Raw genomic sequence first — 13,933 nt, forward strand, 5'->3', positions numbered from 1 at the left:
GGTTGTCACTCTGCAAATTTCAGCAATGGCTGCATTTTTAAGAGTGCCATGGAGGCAGGCTGGAGAATGGGCTATTCTTCTCGAAGGGGGCTGACCATTAGCAGCCTGGTAACGAGCACGAATGTAACTGGAAACCCACTTTGAAAGTCTCTGGGGGGAGACTGTGGATCCTTTGGATCTGTCCACAACTGAGATGAACAGTCTGGGAGACTGTCTAAATGGCTTGGTTCTGTCCAAATAGAAGCTAACGCCCCTCTAACATCCAAGCTGTGGAGGGCAGCTTCCTCTCTAGTCTGGCATGGTTCTGGGGAAAACACAGGAAGGTGGATAACTTGGTTAATGAGCGAATCAGAAGATATTTTAGGTATGAACTTGGGATGTAGGCCTAACAAAACCTTATCCTTGAAGAAAACAGGGAAGGGGGGAGGGAAATCAGCCATCAATGCTCCTAATTCCCCAGTGCTAATTCCCCAATGCTCCTAATTCCCCAATGCTGCCTCTAAGAATGCCACTTTCGTAGGTAAGTGCACAAGAGAGCACTTAGTGAGCAGCTCAAAGGGAGATTTCATGAGACAGTTCAAATCCCATACGGGAGCAGGCTCTGCGGGAAAAGGTTAACCAATTCCTTGATGAATTTTGCTGTCGTGGGATGAGCAAAGCCTGAATGAATCCCTGCACAGGGGAACGGAAGGCTGTCGTAGCTGATGAATGAACTCTGACGGAACTCACAGAAAGAGCTGAATACTTTAAATCCAATAGATAACCAAAAACAGGGGAGAGGGAAGAAGGAACAAGGTCCATTTTTGAAGGTATTTCTAGTAGAGATCTTTCTGATGTTTCTAATAGGACCTGTTGGATCTCTGTCGAACGGGAAACCTCTATCCCCCAAAACCACTGAGGAACCAAGCTCGGAGTCAGCAGATGGCCAGGTTGGGATGGAGAGTCCGACTGGAGTCCTGGGACAGCACATAGGACATGGCTGGAAGCTGCAATGCTGGACAGGAAGTGAAGTGAGTCACGGAAGGATACCAGACCTGCCTCAGCTCAGCTGGTGCAACTAGACTGACTCTGGCTTTGTCTCGTTTGATCTTGTTCAACACCCTCTGAATCAACGGTGTCAGAGATGTATAGAGTAGGCCCAAGGAATGAGAAAGGTGTCTCCCAACGACTGATGGCCCAGTCCTCCTCCCAAGCAGAATTTCTTGCACTTTCTGTTGGTGGTAATTGCAAAGATGTCTGCTTCTGTAAACCCCAGGTCAGGAATCTCTGTTTGAGGATCTGAGGGTCCAGTTCCCACTCGTAATCGTGGGAGAAATGTCTGCTCAGATCATTGGCCATGGTGCTCTGCATGCCTGGAAGGTAAGCGGCTGTGAGGATGTGACTGGCTTGACACCAATTCCACAGCTTTATTGCTTCCGCACAAAGAGAAGGGGATCTCGCCCCTCCCTGAGATTTACGTGGAACATGCAGGTTACATTGTCTGTCATGACCTTCATGGATTGGCCCTTGCTTAAGGGAGGGAAGTGGATACAGGCATTCCTGACTGCTCCTAATTCTAGGAGGTTGATGTGCAGGAGAGACTCTTGAGACAACCATTTCCCTTGGACAGTGTCCCATTAGCTGCACTCCCCATCCCACAAGTGAGGCATCCAAAGTTATGGCGATGGTAGGAGGCGGCTGGGCGATAGGAACTCCTGCACGGACTTTGGACAGGTCCTTCACTTGAGTGAGTGTAGCACGTGATGAGGGCCAGACACCAGATTGTCTAGACTGTTTGTTCGTTCGGGTGATAGACTATTCTGAGCCAACCCTGGAAGCAGCAAGATGTAACCTGGCATGTTGTGTTATGAAAGTACAAGCTGCTATATGAGCCAGCAGTTGGAAGCAATTTCTTGCTGTTGTCAGGGGGTTATTTGAATCTTGGCACTAAGACTCATCAGTATCAGAAATCTGTCGGAAGGAAGGTAAGCTCTGGATGTTAGGGCATTCAGAGATGCTCCTGTGAAGTTTATCTGTTGAACTGGAGTCAAAGTGGACATTACAGATGGCTTCTGTATTGCAGAGAAGACTTTGACATACAATGGTCCTTGAACAGCCAGTTGTCGTGGTAGGAAAGATGATTATTCCCCACCTGTGCACAGCTACTATTGCCAGGACTTTGGAGAAAACACTTGGGGCAGATATGCTTTGTTCTGTCTGCTACCTCCTTAACTACTTAAAACACACCTGTTCTACTTAATACATTTATTTCTGGTTTACAATAGAACCCAGTCGATGTGATTTCTAACTGGGCGGGGGGAGATGTGCACACCCTCCTCCACACTGAGAGAAGAGGCGAATCTTGTATAATTTCGGGTTTGTACTCCAAGGGAGGGTGGACATCTGGGTGCTGTGGCAAGCTCCTTAAGCTGAGCCTTCCCAGAGCGGATCTCTGTCTCTCTGTGCAGGTGGGTGTGGCCCTGCCTGTGTGCTGGGCCGGAAAAGATGGGGGAGCCTAGCCCAGAAAGACCAGGTAAAGGAGGGCCCAGGCTGGCAGAATGGTCTGACTCAGTGAAATCCCAGCACAGAAGGTGACATCCCAGGGGGTCCAGCCCGTCACAAAGGTATCAGGAGAGATGCTGCTATGGTGGTACCTAGGGGATCCCCGCACAGATAGCTGAGAATCTGAAGTGGAGTCCTCAGCACAGTCCAGAGGAGGAGCAGACATTGGAGGCGAGGATGGTTCTCCACCTGGGACAGGTGGTACAGGAGAACCCGGGGGTACCGGAGGAAAGTACGGTCTCAGAGGCCCTGCAGATTTCACTACCGATAGCCATGTGGTACCCATTCTGGCTCATCAGACTCCAACAAGTCTTTGGAGAATCTAAACTTCTGTAGTACTGGGTGAACCTGGACTGGATGGGGCTCTGATGCGACCAGTGTCAGCACCGAGGATGCGGATTGTTCTGGTGGTATCTGTCTAGTCAATAGCGCTGATACTGAAGATGCTGAGCTCAGAGGAACCGATGTTGCTGTCAGGGTCACATGTTTAGGAACCGGAGGTGGTATTGAAAAGTCTGTTTATGCTACAGACTTTTTAGAGGCAGAGAGTTTAGGGTCGTTTCTGTAGCAGTCATGCTTGGATGATATGGCGGACAACTTTGGCAGTGAGGAATGCTTGGTATTGTGGGTCTTTGAGGAGCTCGGGGTCTTCAATGAGCTCCTGATTCTGGAGAAGGATGGACCCTCAGCGGTGCCCTTCCTGGTGTCAGGACTGGGGCAGCCCGGCCTACTAGTTGGAGCCAGAGCGAGGAGGGACTGGGAACCAGAACCAAGGATCAGAGCTTTAGTCCGGAGCCAAAGGGCAGAACCAGAGTCAGGAAGAAGGAGTCAGAGTCCAGAGCCAGAGTAAACTGGGTTTAAACAGGAATCAGGCTGGGGCAGGGCTGGGAGTGGGCAGAACAAGGCTGGAGCAAGATAGGCCTGGGGTGACTGCAGCTGTGGGCGAAGCATTGAGCAGCTAGTGACCTGCTGCTGCTGCTGCTGGGCTTACAAGCACACTGGCTGGTTCCCTTCAGCCAGGCAGGCGGTCCTGCTGCAGCCCATCTGGGCTTGCTATGCCTGGAGACTAGCTAGTCCCAGGCTCAGCTGCAGGCCCTCATTCCTGACACCTGGGACAGGAGGTCTCTGAAACGGTCAATCTTGACAGTGACTGAGGGTCGTTTGAAGTGGGCCATCCAGGAGGAGAGCCGGAACTCCGCTTGGGAATTTTAGCAGTGCGCTCTGTCTTCCTACCCGCAAAGTCCTAGGCGAGCGGGGTACGGCGATTGAGGGGCACTGTGCTCACTTGGCTGCGGCTGTACAGGGGGTCTCTTGGGCCTGGACCCTGAGCTGGTTGGACGGCGAGCTCCATCATGAGGATCCTAAGCTGAATCTCCAGGAGTTTTTAGATCTGCTTTGAAAAGCTGAGCAGATCTTGGAGTTGGTTGGAATTGGAGGCATGTCCCAGACAGCGGATACACTGGGAATGTCCGTCGCTGACCAGGGTCGATTCCCAGCGGGAAAGGCAGCGCTTGCATCCCAGGAATCCCGGCACACCAGGTTGATGACAATCCCCAAGGCAAACCCCTCAGAAAGGGGGAGGAGGAAAAAAGGGGCTATTAAGCAGAACCTCCCCAAATTAACCGAAGAGGGACAATTATAAAATAAAGGAGAGAGGCAAGTAAACTAAACTAAACCTTGAACTAGGAACTCGAGGCTAAGCTAGAGCAAAGCGGAAGCGGGCAAGCTTGACGCTCTGTCTCAGGCCAGCGGGTAGTTGAGAAGGAATCGAGGGCAATTTGCCTGGGCAGCTCTATATACCCTCAGTACGGAGCCCGGGGATGTCTGGAGTGCATGCATGGGACGAACAGGCACTGCTAGTGAACATCTCCAATCAAAGGTGCTCGGGGTGGAGCACCGCCAGGGACACTCCTCAAAGAAGAAGGCAGCATTCTGTGGATGGGTGAAAGGATCCCTACACAACCCTCACCTACCTCACATGGGTGGTGTGAGGCTAAATTATAAGGGGCCAAGTTCCCAGCAGGTGTAAACAGGCGTCTCTCCTTTGAAGTCAAGTCATGCTGATTTGCAGCAGCAAAGGATCTGGCCCTCGGTGCCCAGATGAAATGCACCAGGGTAGCCGATATTACTCACATCTCACGCTGATGGCTGGGGAGGGACCCCTGCATGGGTGGGGCTAGGGAAGCATTCTGGAGGCAGTCTCTATAGATGCACCAGCCAGCGCTATGCTGGCAGGGCAGGGCACCAAAGCAGACAGAGCGTGTCCCTCACCTTCCGTCTTGATCTTGAGGGCTGTCCGCACCAGAGCGAAGAGAGTGGCGTTGAAGGTGACGGTGCCATCGCTGTTCAGAGGCATGTTCATGCACACCAGGCGCTGCACAACAAACGACAACTGTGTTCACCCCCAGCCCGGAGCACACTTCCCACGCACAGGGCCGGCAGCAGACCCCGGCAGGACCGCTCAGGCCAGGCCTAAGGGAGATGCTGCGCCGTGACAGTGGCAGCACAGTCTGAGAGCTAGGGAACCAGAGAGACCCTCCTGGTCCATCTGTGTCCAGCAGCCCCCTTAGAGAGAGTCCCCTTTATATTCATGACAACGGAGATCCGTCTCTATTGCACGGCACTTGTGCAAAGGACGCTCTCCAGAGCACAGCTCACCAGTCAGCAAAGACAGACCACGGAGGCATAGGCTGCATGGGAACAGTCAGGTTAAAGGTTATAACTCTCAGACGGGTTGGGTTATTCGGCAGGCTGCATATGGCAGGTGTGGCCTCACCAGTGGAGATGTCGAAGGTGAGGGAATTGGGAAGACATAGAATCATAGAATATCAGGGTTGGAAGGGACCTCAGGAGGCCATCTAGTCCCACCCCCTGCTCAAAGCAGGACCAAGACATCCTTCTATCAGGGATGGGATCAGTGAAATCCATTCAACCACAAAGGCAGCGGGGTGCACTAGAGGATCCACTAGAGAGCCCGTCCAACCCAAAGGATTCTGGGATAAGACCGCATGGCCTTTTGATAACATGCCATTTCACCCAGTGCTCCAGAATCCACAGCTGGTTTAAAATGGCAAAACTGCCTTGAACTCCGACCCAGGAACTGGGTGGCTTTGTTAACGCTTTGATGGCATGAGTCAGAAATGTCTCCCATGCTCTGTGGAGAATGAGCGGGTGCAGGAAGAAGTGCCGCCCACTCTCCCTGCTCCCTCTGCAGCCCCCGGCTTTTGGAGAGCTGCCCCCTGCGGACAACGGGACACGTTCCCCGCTGAGGAGTTTGGACTCCCACCATAAGAGCTTTCATGCAGCTACAATAGGACCCACCGAAGCTGAAGAAGGGCCTGGTCCCCAACCCCAGACCTGAACATGGGGACACTAGAGCTGAGCCGTGCAGCTTGGACCCATCTCTAGCTGAGATTTGTGTCTGACCAAGAGCTTCGGGGTCTTCTCAGAGGTGGGGGCCTCTGCCTTGTATTGGACTGACTGTACCATGGGGGATTATAATTCAGGAAACCTGAAGTGTGTCAGCCCGTTTAAATTGTCTCGCTCCCCCCAAAAGCCTCCTTCTCCATTAAACACTTGATATCAGATCATGAGGATACACAAAACCAACCCTGGATTTCTCCCCAGCCCCTTTCGGTGGGAGCTGGGGAACCCAGAGGCTGCAGGGTGTGCTGGAGGGAGGGGGCCGGGACTGGGATAGAGCCGTCCAGCATGTCAATCATGGAACCTTTCCCTTTGCAAAGGGGTTGTTACCTTGCAAGCCACGCGGTGCGGACAGAACTTCCCAAAGCCCAGGGGAGGCTGGATGCGTCTCAGCAGGGTCACCACATCCAGATGTTTGATTCTTCCCCTGCAGGAGTCAAGAGACAGCTGTGCTTTACCCATCTGCTCCAGTGGTAGAATTGCAAACCCTGGCTGGGGGTGGGAGTTAATTGGCTTGGGGGGCAGGAGCTCAAGGTCCGATCTGTGGCTCAGCCACTGACTGCCTGTGTGACCTTGGGGAAGTCACTTAGGCCCAGATTTTAACGGTATCAGACATTGCTCCGCTGAGTGATGCAACACCGAACTGATTCAGGAGCCAAAGGCTCGTTTCCAAAGGGATATAGATGCTGGCAATGGGATTTTTGGCTCTTTACGGCCTAAATCTCTTTTGAAAATGAACCTTAGGCTCCTAAATCAATTAGGCATTGCAAAACTCAGTGCAGCAATGCCAAAAACCTTGAAAAATCTGGGCTTTAAGTCTGTCTGTACTTCAGTTTCTCCATGTAGCGGGGTGGACACCTGCTCCTGCCCGAAAGGGCTTGAAATCAGCCCTGAAGGAGGGCTGCAGGGGTAAAAGCAGCCCTGGAGAGGGCTGCAGCTCTAAAAGCCGGGCTGATTGGGGAAGTGGCCGTAGCTGAGCCACACCCCAATCAGGCCACAGCTGGCCTGTATAAGAGGCTGGGAGCCAGGAGCTCAGGAGTCTCTTTCTGCATTCAGAGAGAGACGGGCCTGGCTGCAGGGAGGTTAACAAGGTATCTGGAGTGGAGCAGAGCTGGGGAAAGGCCAAGGGAGCCAGGGAGGCTCCGGCCTAGGAAAGCCCCAGGCTGCAGGCCTGGTAAGGCCTATTAGGTACTGGGTTGCAGGGGGCAGCCCGTGGGTAGGCAGAGGCAGCAGGTCCGAACCCCTTTGCCTGTGATGAGTGGCTGATACTGCAGTCTGCCCCAGTGAACGGGGGCTAGATGGAGACTGGGCAGTAGCCAAGACTGAGGCGAAGTGGGGATAGTGGGTGGGGGTTCCCCTGGGAGGGGGAGACCCAGAACTGTGGGGTACTGCCAGGGGGCAGCACCCAGAGAAAGGGGCACCGGGGTCCTGGGAGGGACATGGGGCCAGTGGCAAGGCGGATCACCAGCCTGCAGAGGACGCTCCAAGGCTGGCAGAGCTAATTCCCGAGGACAACCAGCAGGAGGCGCCGCAGGGGTGAGTCCCGCACTGCTACACTCCATCTTCAACATGGACACTTCTGTGCTGCACAGACTGGTGCGAGGGTAAATTCATTAATGTAGGCAAGGCCCCCAGGCACTACAGAGATGGGGGGCAGAGAAGTATGTAGGTAGACAGATAATTTTGGAACTGATGGGGTTTCATATTGCAGGCCATTCTAGAATGACACTACAGTGCTGACATATTATGTCACTGGGGACTGGAAGCTCCCAAGTCTAGAATCCAGCTGGGGGCAGTTTGGGGGCCTGCGTTAAATGAGTTGGTGTGTCTCAGGCCAGTTCTTAACAGGTCTCAGAAAGCCACTGTTATAACTAGCACCTCGGATGATCATCTCAGCAGGGCTTTAGAGCCATAAGCCAAAAGAGCCCACTGTGCTCATCCAGTCTGACCTCCTTGTAGGATATGTAACATGTAGCATGTATATTTTTGGTGTTGGGACATGGTCTGGCAGGGAGGGAGAACAGCTGGGCGAAAAGATGAGCCAGCAACCTGATCAGCTTAACAATTGGGTCAGCAGTTCGATCAGGTGAACATCTTGGTCAGCAACCTCATCAGGAAACAACTGACTTAGCCAGCTAATCTCGGCTAGGCAGGAAAGTGTTTATACAGTATATAATGAATAACTTTGTAACAATGTATTCAAGGCGAGTACCTGAACCTGGGGGTGCGCCTGTTTGGCCCTGTTTCGGTGGCCTGATCACTCACTGAAGCAGTGAAGAAATGACATTCTTTTTCAAGCTCAAGGGCCTGTCTGTGAACCTGTGCGTTCTGGGTATCAGGGAACAGAACCAGTCAACGCTCCTGTATAATACCGGCCAGAGAACTTGCCCCAAATAATTCCTTTTGAACTAATGCACATCTTGAAAAACGTACAGGCTTGATTTAAAAATTGCCAGCACTGGAGAATCTGCCACAGTCCTTGGTATTGACGCTACCCGTGCTATGGCTGAGCTGTGGATAAACAGGGGACTTCAGTCCCACAGGCTGCCAATCCAGCACCTTCCAGCTGTGCTAACTTCTCTCAGCCTTTTAAGGAAATAATCCGCTGGCCTCCCTGGCTGCCACTCAGACCCAGGCCAGCCACAGACCAGTGCTCACTCACTTGGCTTCCGGGTCGTATTCTGCCCAGATTCTTTTGAATTCGTCCAGATGGTGAGGACCCAGGATGGACCAGTCCCGCGTGAGGTAGTCAAAGTTGTCCATGATGACAGCGACAAAGAGGTTGATAATCTGGCAAGAGAGGAGCGTACGTGAAGGGGACCAGATGCGGAGCCAGATCCTCAGCTGGCACAAAGCAGCTCCCATTGAAGTCAGCTGAGCGTCTGTCCCACAATGCACCAGAGAGGGCAGGACATGAGGTCTCCAAATGTGAAGGACGTATATAAAATGACAGCGCACGGCCTGGTGCCCTGCTATCTTCCCTGTGCTCTAAACTGCTACTGGTTGGTCTCTTCTGACAAATTACACACTTTGTACAAAATTCTCCTCTCCAACCTGCCTGCTAGATCTCAGCCCCGATATCCTCGTTCAGACATTCTCTGTCTTCTCCCTGGGGGACCCATCGTGCAGGGACCAGGCCTGCTGTGTGGATTAGGGAGAATTTGGTCCTTACATCGATACGCGATAGGCAGCCAATCCAAGCCGGAGAGCGTTTCACAGCCTGTCTAGTAGAACTACTGCATGAGGAACACACTAGAGGGTCGTTTTTACATGCCTCGCTCTCACCAGAGCAAGACCCAACCCAGGACCCATGTGCCCCACAGGATCCCAGGCTGAAAAAAGAGGGTGAAAAGGGTCAGTGGATGGATCCCCTCATGCAGGGGCTGAGTGAGGGCCAAGCAGAGAGGGTTTCCTGAAGCCAGCAGAGTCTGCAGCTACCGTTGGGCAGGGAACAGACCTTAGCTCCCTGGAAATATTTCATACCCAGCCAGTAAAACCTGTGACAACCACAGGCGAATCCTCCCCTCGCCCCCACAAGACGGATGCTGACATCTGTCCTCAATCCGCATGGCAGCCCATTCATGTCAACCCCTCCAGCGTGACTGTGGGTAGCTCAGTGGCTTGCCAGGGGGTGGGCTCTGGAGGGTGGAGGACAGCGCCTCCTGGTGACTGAGTTCTGGAGCAGCACTGGTGTTTTTCTTCCCAGCCTTCCTTCTGCCACTGGCGAATGAAGCGTGCTATACCCTCAGCCTCGCAGGAAGGGGGGCGGCAGCTGCGCATTGCAGAACACCCTGAACCCTTTGGACCCTGTCTGGACTGCTCTGGACTGCCCCGGACCTGGGGTGACACGGGAGAGCTCATGGGAGAAAGCCTTGGCATTTGCTCTCTGGTTGGTCCCCGGCTGGCACAATCCTATGGCCTCCACTTTCACCCTTCTCCTGTTAAGGACAATGAAGGGACCGGGAGCTAAACACCAGGGGATCCGGAATCAGGAGCCATACTAGGAAGGCGCAGAGCATGTAGAAGCTGATGAAGTAGAAGTAGGCGAAGCCTGTGCCACAGGTGTACTCCTCCCCTGGGGTCCAGTCAGACTCGGGGTCACACTTTTTCCCGTAGCTGCAGGCCAGCAGGATCTCCTGCCAGGCCTCGCCTGTCGCACACCTAGGGAGAAAGGGAGAATGCCAGCTAGGCTCTGCAGGGAAGGGCTGCCCTGCCCAGGAAGTATGGGATGAGATTAGCTGGAAGGGAGCAGGAGCTAGTGGTTACAGCAGGGGCCGAGAATCAATATTATTGGGTGCTAGTCCCAGCTCTGGATGGGCAGGGGACTAGGCGTCCGGACTCCTGGGTCCTAGCCCCCGCTCGGGGAGGGGAGTACGATGTAGCAGGTAAAACAGGGGACTGAGTCAGGACTCCTGGGTTCAATCCCTGGATCTGGGAGAAGAGTGACGTCTAGCGGTTAGAACAGAGGAGTGGAAGTCAGGGCTCCAGTCAAAAGTATTTCATTTCTGAAACATCGAATGTTAGGGACAATTTGGTCCTTACATCGATACACGATGGGCAGCTAATCCAAGCCGGAGAGTGTTTCACAGCCTGTCTAGTAGAACTACTGCATGGAGAACACACCACTTCATTTCCACGACGTGGAAACAAACCTAACCTAAGCTGACGAGGAATTAAACATTTTTAAAGTTTTGATTCAAATCATTTGGAAACGTTGCCATCAGAACTGGTGTTGAAATCAACACGTTCCCAAGAAACTTTGCAATTTCAGCCCAACAGCGTCTTTGGGTGGTGAAAAACTAAAACTTTCCGACCCGCTCTGCTCCAGCTTGGCCTTGCGTTCAGCACCAAGCCCAGCTGACCTCTGACTTGTGAGTCAGGCACCACTGATGGGCTGGGGCTCTGTGGGCATCCCCAACAGGGCTCATGCGTCTTCTTTGGGCGAGTTCTGGGGAGCCCAGTGTGGGCCCTAAGGCACACACACTGTGGGGTCAGGTTGTGGCCTGTATTTTCCCTGGAACCTGTTGCAACCGTAACCGGCTGGTCAGCGAGCCATACTTCCCCCTCTGTGCCAGGTCCCCAGCGGCTAGGACGAGCCCGTGCCAGCTGCGGGACTTACGCCCAGATCCTCAAAGGTATTTCGATGCCACCGATTTCAGGGGCCGCGTGTGATGCCGAAATATCTTTGAGGCTCTGGATCGTAGCCCCGCAGCACAAGCTCCATGTTCAGCTCTGGAGGTGCTGGGTCCAGCTCCTGGGGATGGCCAGGATGACAGTGCCAGGATGGTTACACCTCATTGTTGCTTCCGTGTAGGGAGACCCAGGCCCTTGTGTTGCACCACCATGGACTGGTGCATTGTGATCCAGTGCAACCTCATGGCACATATGAGGGGCCCTTTAATGACCCATGGGAGTGAGGGACTAGCCTGGGGTCTTCGCTCCTCGAGGAAGTCAGGCTGGCTTCCCCCAGCAGTGGCTCTGCATTACAAATGCCCCCAGGCTGGCTGTACCGGGCACCCCCAGGGGATGGAATGGGAAGGGATGAGGTGGGATGAGGAAGGGGTGGGGCCTACACAGACCTGAAGAGCAGCAGGATGGCTTGTGGGAAGGTCTGGAAGTTGTTGTTCCGGTTGATTTGGGTTCCATCCACCAGGGCGATTTTCCCAAACATCTGTGAATGACATGCTCAGGTCCCAGCTGCCCTGCAGAGGAACGCCCTGCCATAGGCATTCATCGCTACCCTCCACCCCACGTGCTCCCGCTCCTGGCCTCACCACTGCTCCCACTGGCTCCTTTCCAGCCAATAGCCTGGCACCACAGGGAAAGGGCTGGCCTGGCAGGATGACCTTGTGGACTGGGCACAGCGCTGGGAGTCAGGGGCCCAAGGTGTGTTCCCAGCTCTGCGACTGACTTGCTGTGTGAAGCCGGAGGAGTTTGACAGCTCTGTGCCTCAGTTTCCCCATCAGCGGAATGGGGATAATAACAGTGGCCTCCCCCTGGCAGGGAGGCTGCTGGGGCTTGATTCACTAGTGACTGCAGAGCACTCTGAGACCCCCCTGGTGGAAAGACAGTGGGGTTGTATCTGTCGTGCGGCAGGAGTGCCCGAGGGGTGACCCCTGTTCCCTGGATCCTGGCTCTCCCACGCCCTGCCAGCTGGGGCCCCAGCGCTGTCCCCACCTCCTTACCTGCATCCCGATCACAGCGTAGATGAAGAACAGCATCACGATCAGCAATGCCACGTAGGGCAGGGCCTGTGAGACAAAGGGTCCAGGGCTCATGTGGGAGTGGAGCTGAGAGGGAGCAGCCTATCCCCGCTGTGGATCCCGCCTGCTTTAGGAGTAGGAGTTCTCCGGGCTGGAGCTACCAAGCTCTGGTGCCAGCCAGGGGTCCAGCGGGGCAGCTGGCCGGAGAGTGAGGCTGTCTGCTGCTGTCTGGGGCTGGAAGCTGCCACTAAAAACACCCGTTCTCCAGCATTCCTGCTGCTGTCACTCACTCCACAGCCTGCACAGGGAGCTCCCTGCCCCTGCAGCTAGGACAAGCACGGGGGGGAGAAAGAGACATGCACAATCTCAGCACAAACAGGTGCCTACGACTGAGGTGCTGGAGAGCACCCTCAGCGCCCCTCCAGTCCTGGAAGGTCCTGTCCAAGGGAGCTGGCGATCTCACTGATCTGGTCTGGGGAATATGGGGCCAACTGAGGCTCTGAGACATGCTGACACCAGTATGAATGAGCATCTGGGAAGCCCTTCTTGGCTCCTCCTGAACTCCTAGATGCTTGGGTAACATACATGTCAAGTGCGTGCCAGCTAGTGACCAGTCCATATCGAGGTTAACAGCCTGCTGCTGCTACCGGCTAATGGAGCTCTTGAGCAGTAGAGGCCTGTGCTTTGGGGCTGAAGGTCCCATCTTCAAAGCCAGTTGCCCAGCCACACTGGGGATTGGTCCATACGCACCTGGAAGGACTTGATGAAGGTCCAGAGCAGGGTCCTGACTCCTTCCCCCCGGCTCAACAGCTTCACCAACCTCATCACCCGGAAAAGTCGGAAGAAGGTGATGGAGACGCGGGTATTGTCTGCAGAATCCTGCAGGCAAAGCACGCCCCTTAGCTGCTTAGTGGGAACAGAAGCCCCAGGGAGGGGAGGGAGGGAGCAGGCCCAGGAGACCTGCTGAGCTCTTCGGGGCTGCTTGGCCACAGGGAGGAGCCACTGCTGTGCGGAACTGGTGGCATTTCCCCCACTGTTCACCACTACAGCCCAGGGATCTCTCGGATCTGCAGCCCGGCTCAGGGCTCTCCTGCAGTTGGGTGTTATGTGTGTTAGAGTAAGCCCACTCGCTGGGCCGGCTCAGGGGAGCTGCATGCTGTAGTGAGGGTGGAGGAGTGCTACCAAGTCAGTACATGCCAGCGAGGATGATCCAGAAGAGAGCCTCCCTCCCCCATGCTCAGCTCCACCGGCAAGGGTTACATGATGGAATCCGGTCCCTCCTGCTTCACCTGGGGCTCTGGTTGCCACCACACTGGGCCCGAGAGCCCCCTGGCTGCAGCAGGTCTACGGCAGGGGGCAAAGGGTTTGAGCTGGCTGGGCATGTTTGGTTTGGATCATAGAGCGGGGCCGACCAGGGTGGGGTGGGAGGAAGGGAAGGAAGGAATAGGGTAGGTTAGGGTGGGGGAGACCTTCGAAAGACGATATTGCTGCCCTAAGTCCCCGCGAGTCCCTCCCTGTCTGGAGGGAAGTGGGGATCGGAGCCCTCCCGAGGGGGAGGTGCAGCAAAGGAGGCTATCAGGAGAGAAAAGCTCTTGGCAAGAGTGGGAACTCTTGTGTGTCTGTGACAGGGGCCACAGACACACAACTGACAGCACGACACCCGCTCGAGTAGCCAAACGCTGCTGGGCATGGGACCTGCAGTAATAACACCTCCTAACTCTTCTTGTCAGCAGATCTCGAAGCAATTCACAGATCCCAGTCTTCGC

The 13,933-nt window shown here is 54.5% G+C and overlaps 1 protein-coding gene across 1 annotated transcript in view; it reads right to left on the bottom strand.

Annotated features, from left to right (window-relative positions):
- CACNA1S (calcium voltage-gated channel subunit alpha1 S) overlaps positions 1-13,933 on the bottom strand; it is a 100,374-nt gene that overhangs the window by 19,046 nt on the left and 67,395 nt on the right. The window contains exons 30-36 of the mRNA XM_065402475.1: positions 12,918-13,046; positions 12,150-12,215; positions 11,544-11,635; positions 9,966-10,125; positions 8,627-8,754; positions 6,295-6,391; positions 4,813-4,915 (exon numbers count right to left, since the gene is read on the bottom strand). Coding sequence (XP_065258547.1) covers positions 4,813-4,915; positions 6,295-6,391; positions 8,627-8,754; positions 9,966-10,125; positions 11,544-11,635; positions 12,150-12,215; positions 12,918-13,046 — 775 coding nt within the window. The remainder of the gene's footprint in view (positions 1-4,812; positions 4,916-6,294; positions 6,392-8,626; positions 8,755-9,965; positions 10,126-11,543; positions 11,636-12,149; positions 12,216-12,917; positions 13,047-13,933) is intronic.

This window comes from Emys orbicularis, chromosome 4, assembly GCF_028017835.1.
Source record: "Emys orbicularis isolate rEmyOrb1 chromosome 4, rEmyOrb1.hap1, whole genome shotgun sequence".
Classification (NCBI taxonomy): Eukaryota; Metazoa; Chordata; order Testudines; family Emydidae; genus Emys; species Emys orbicularis.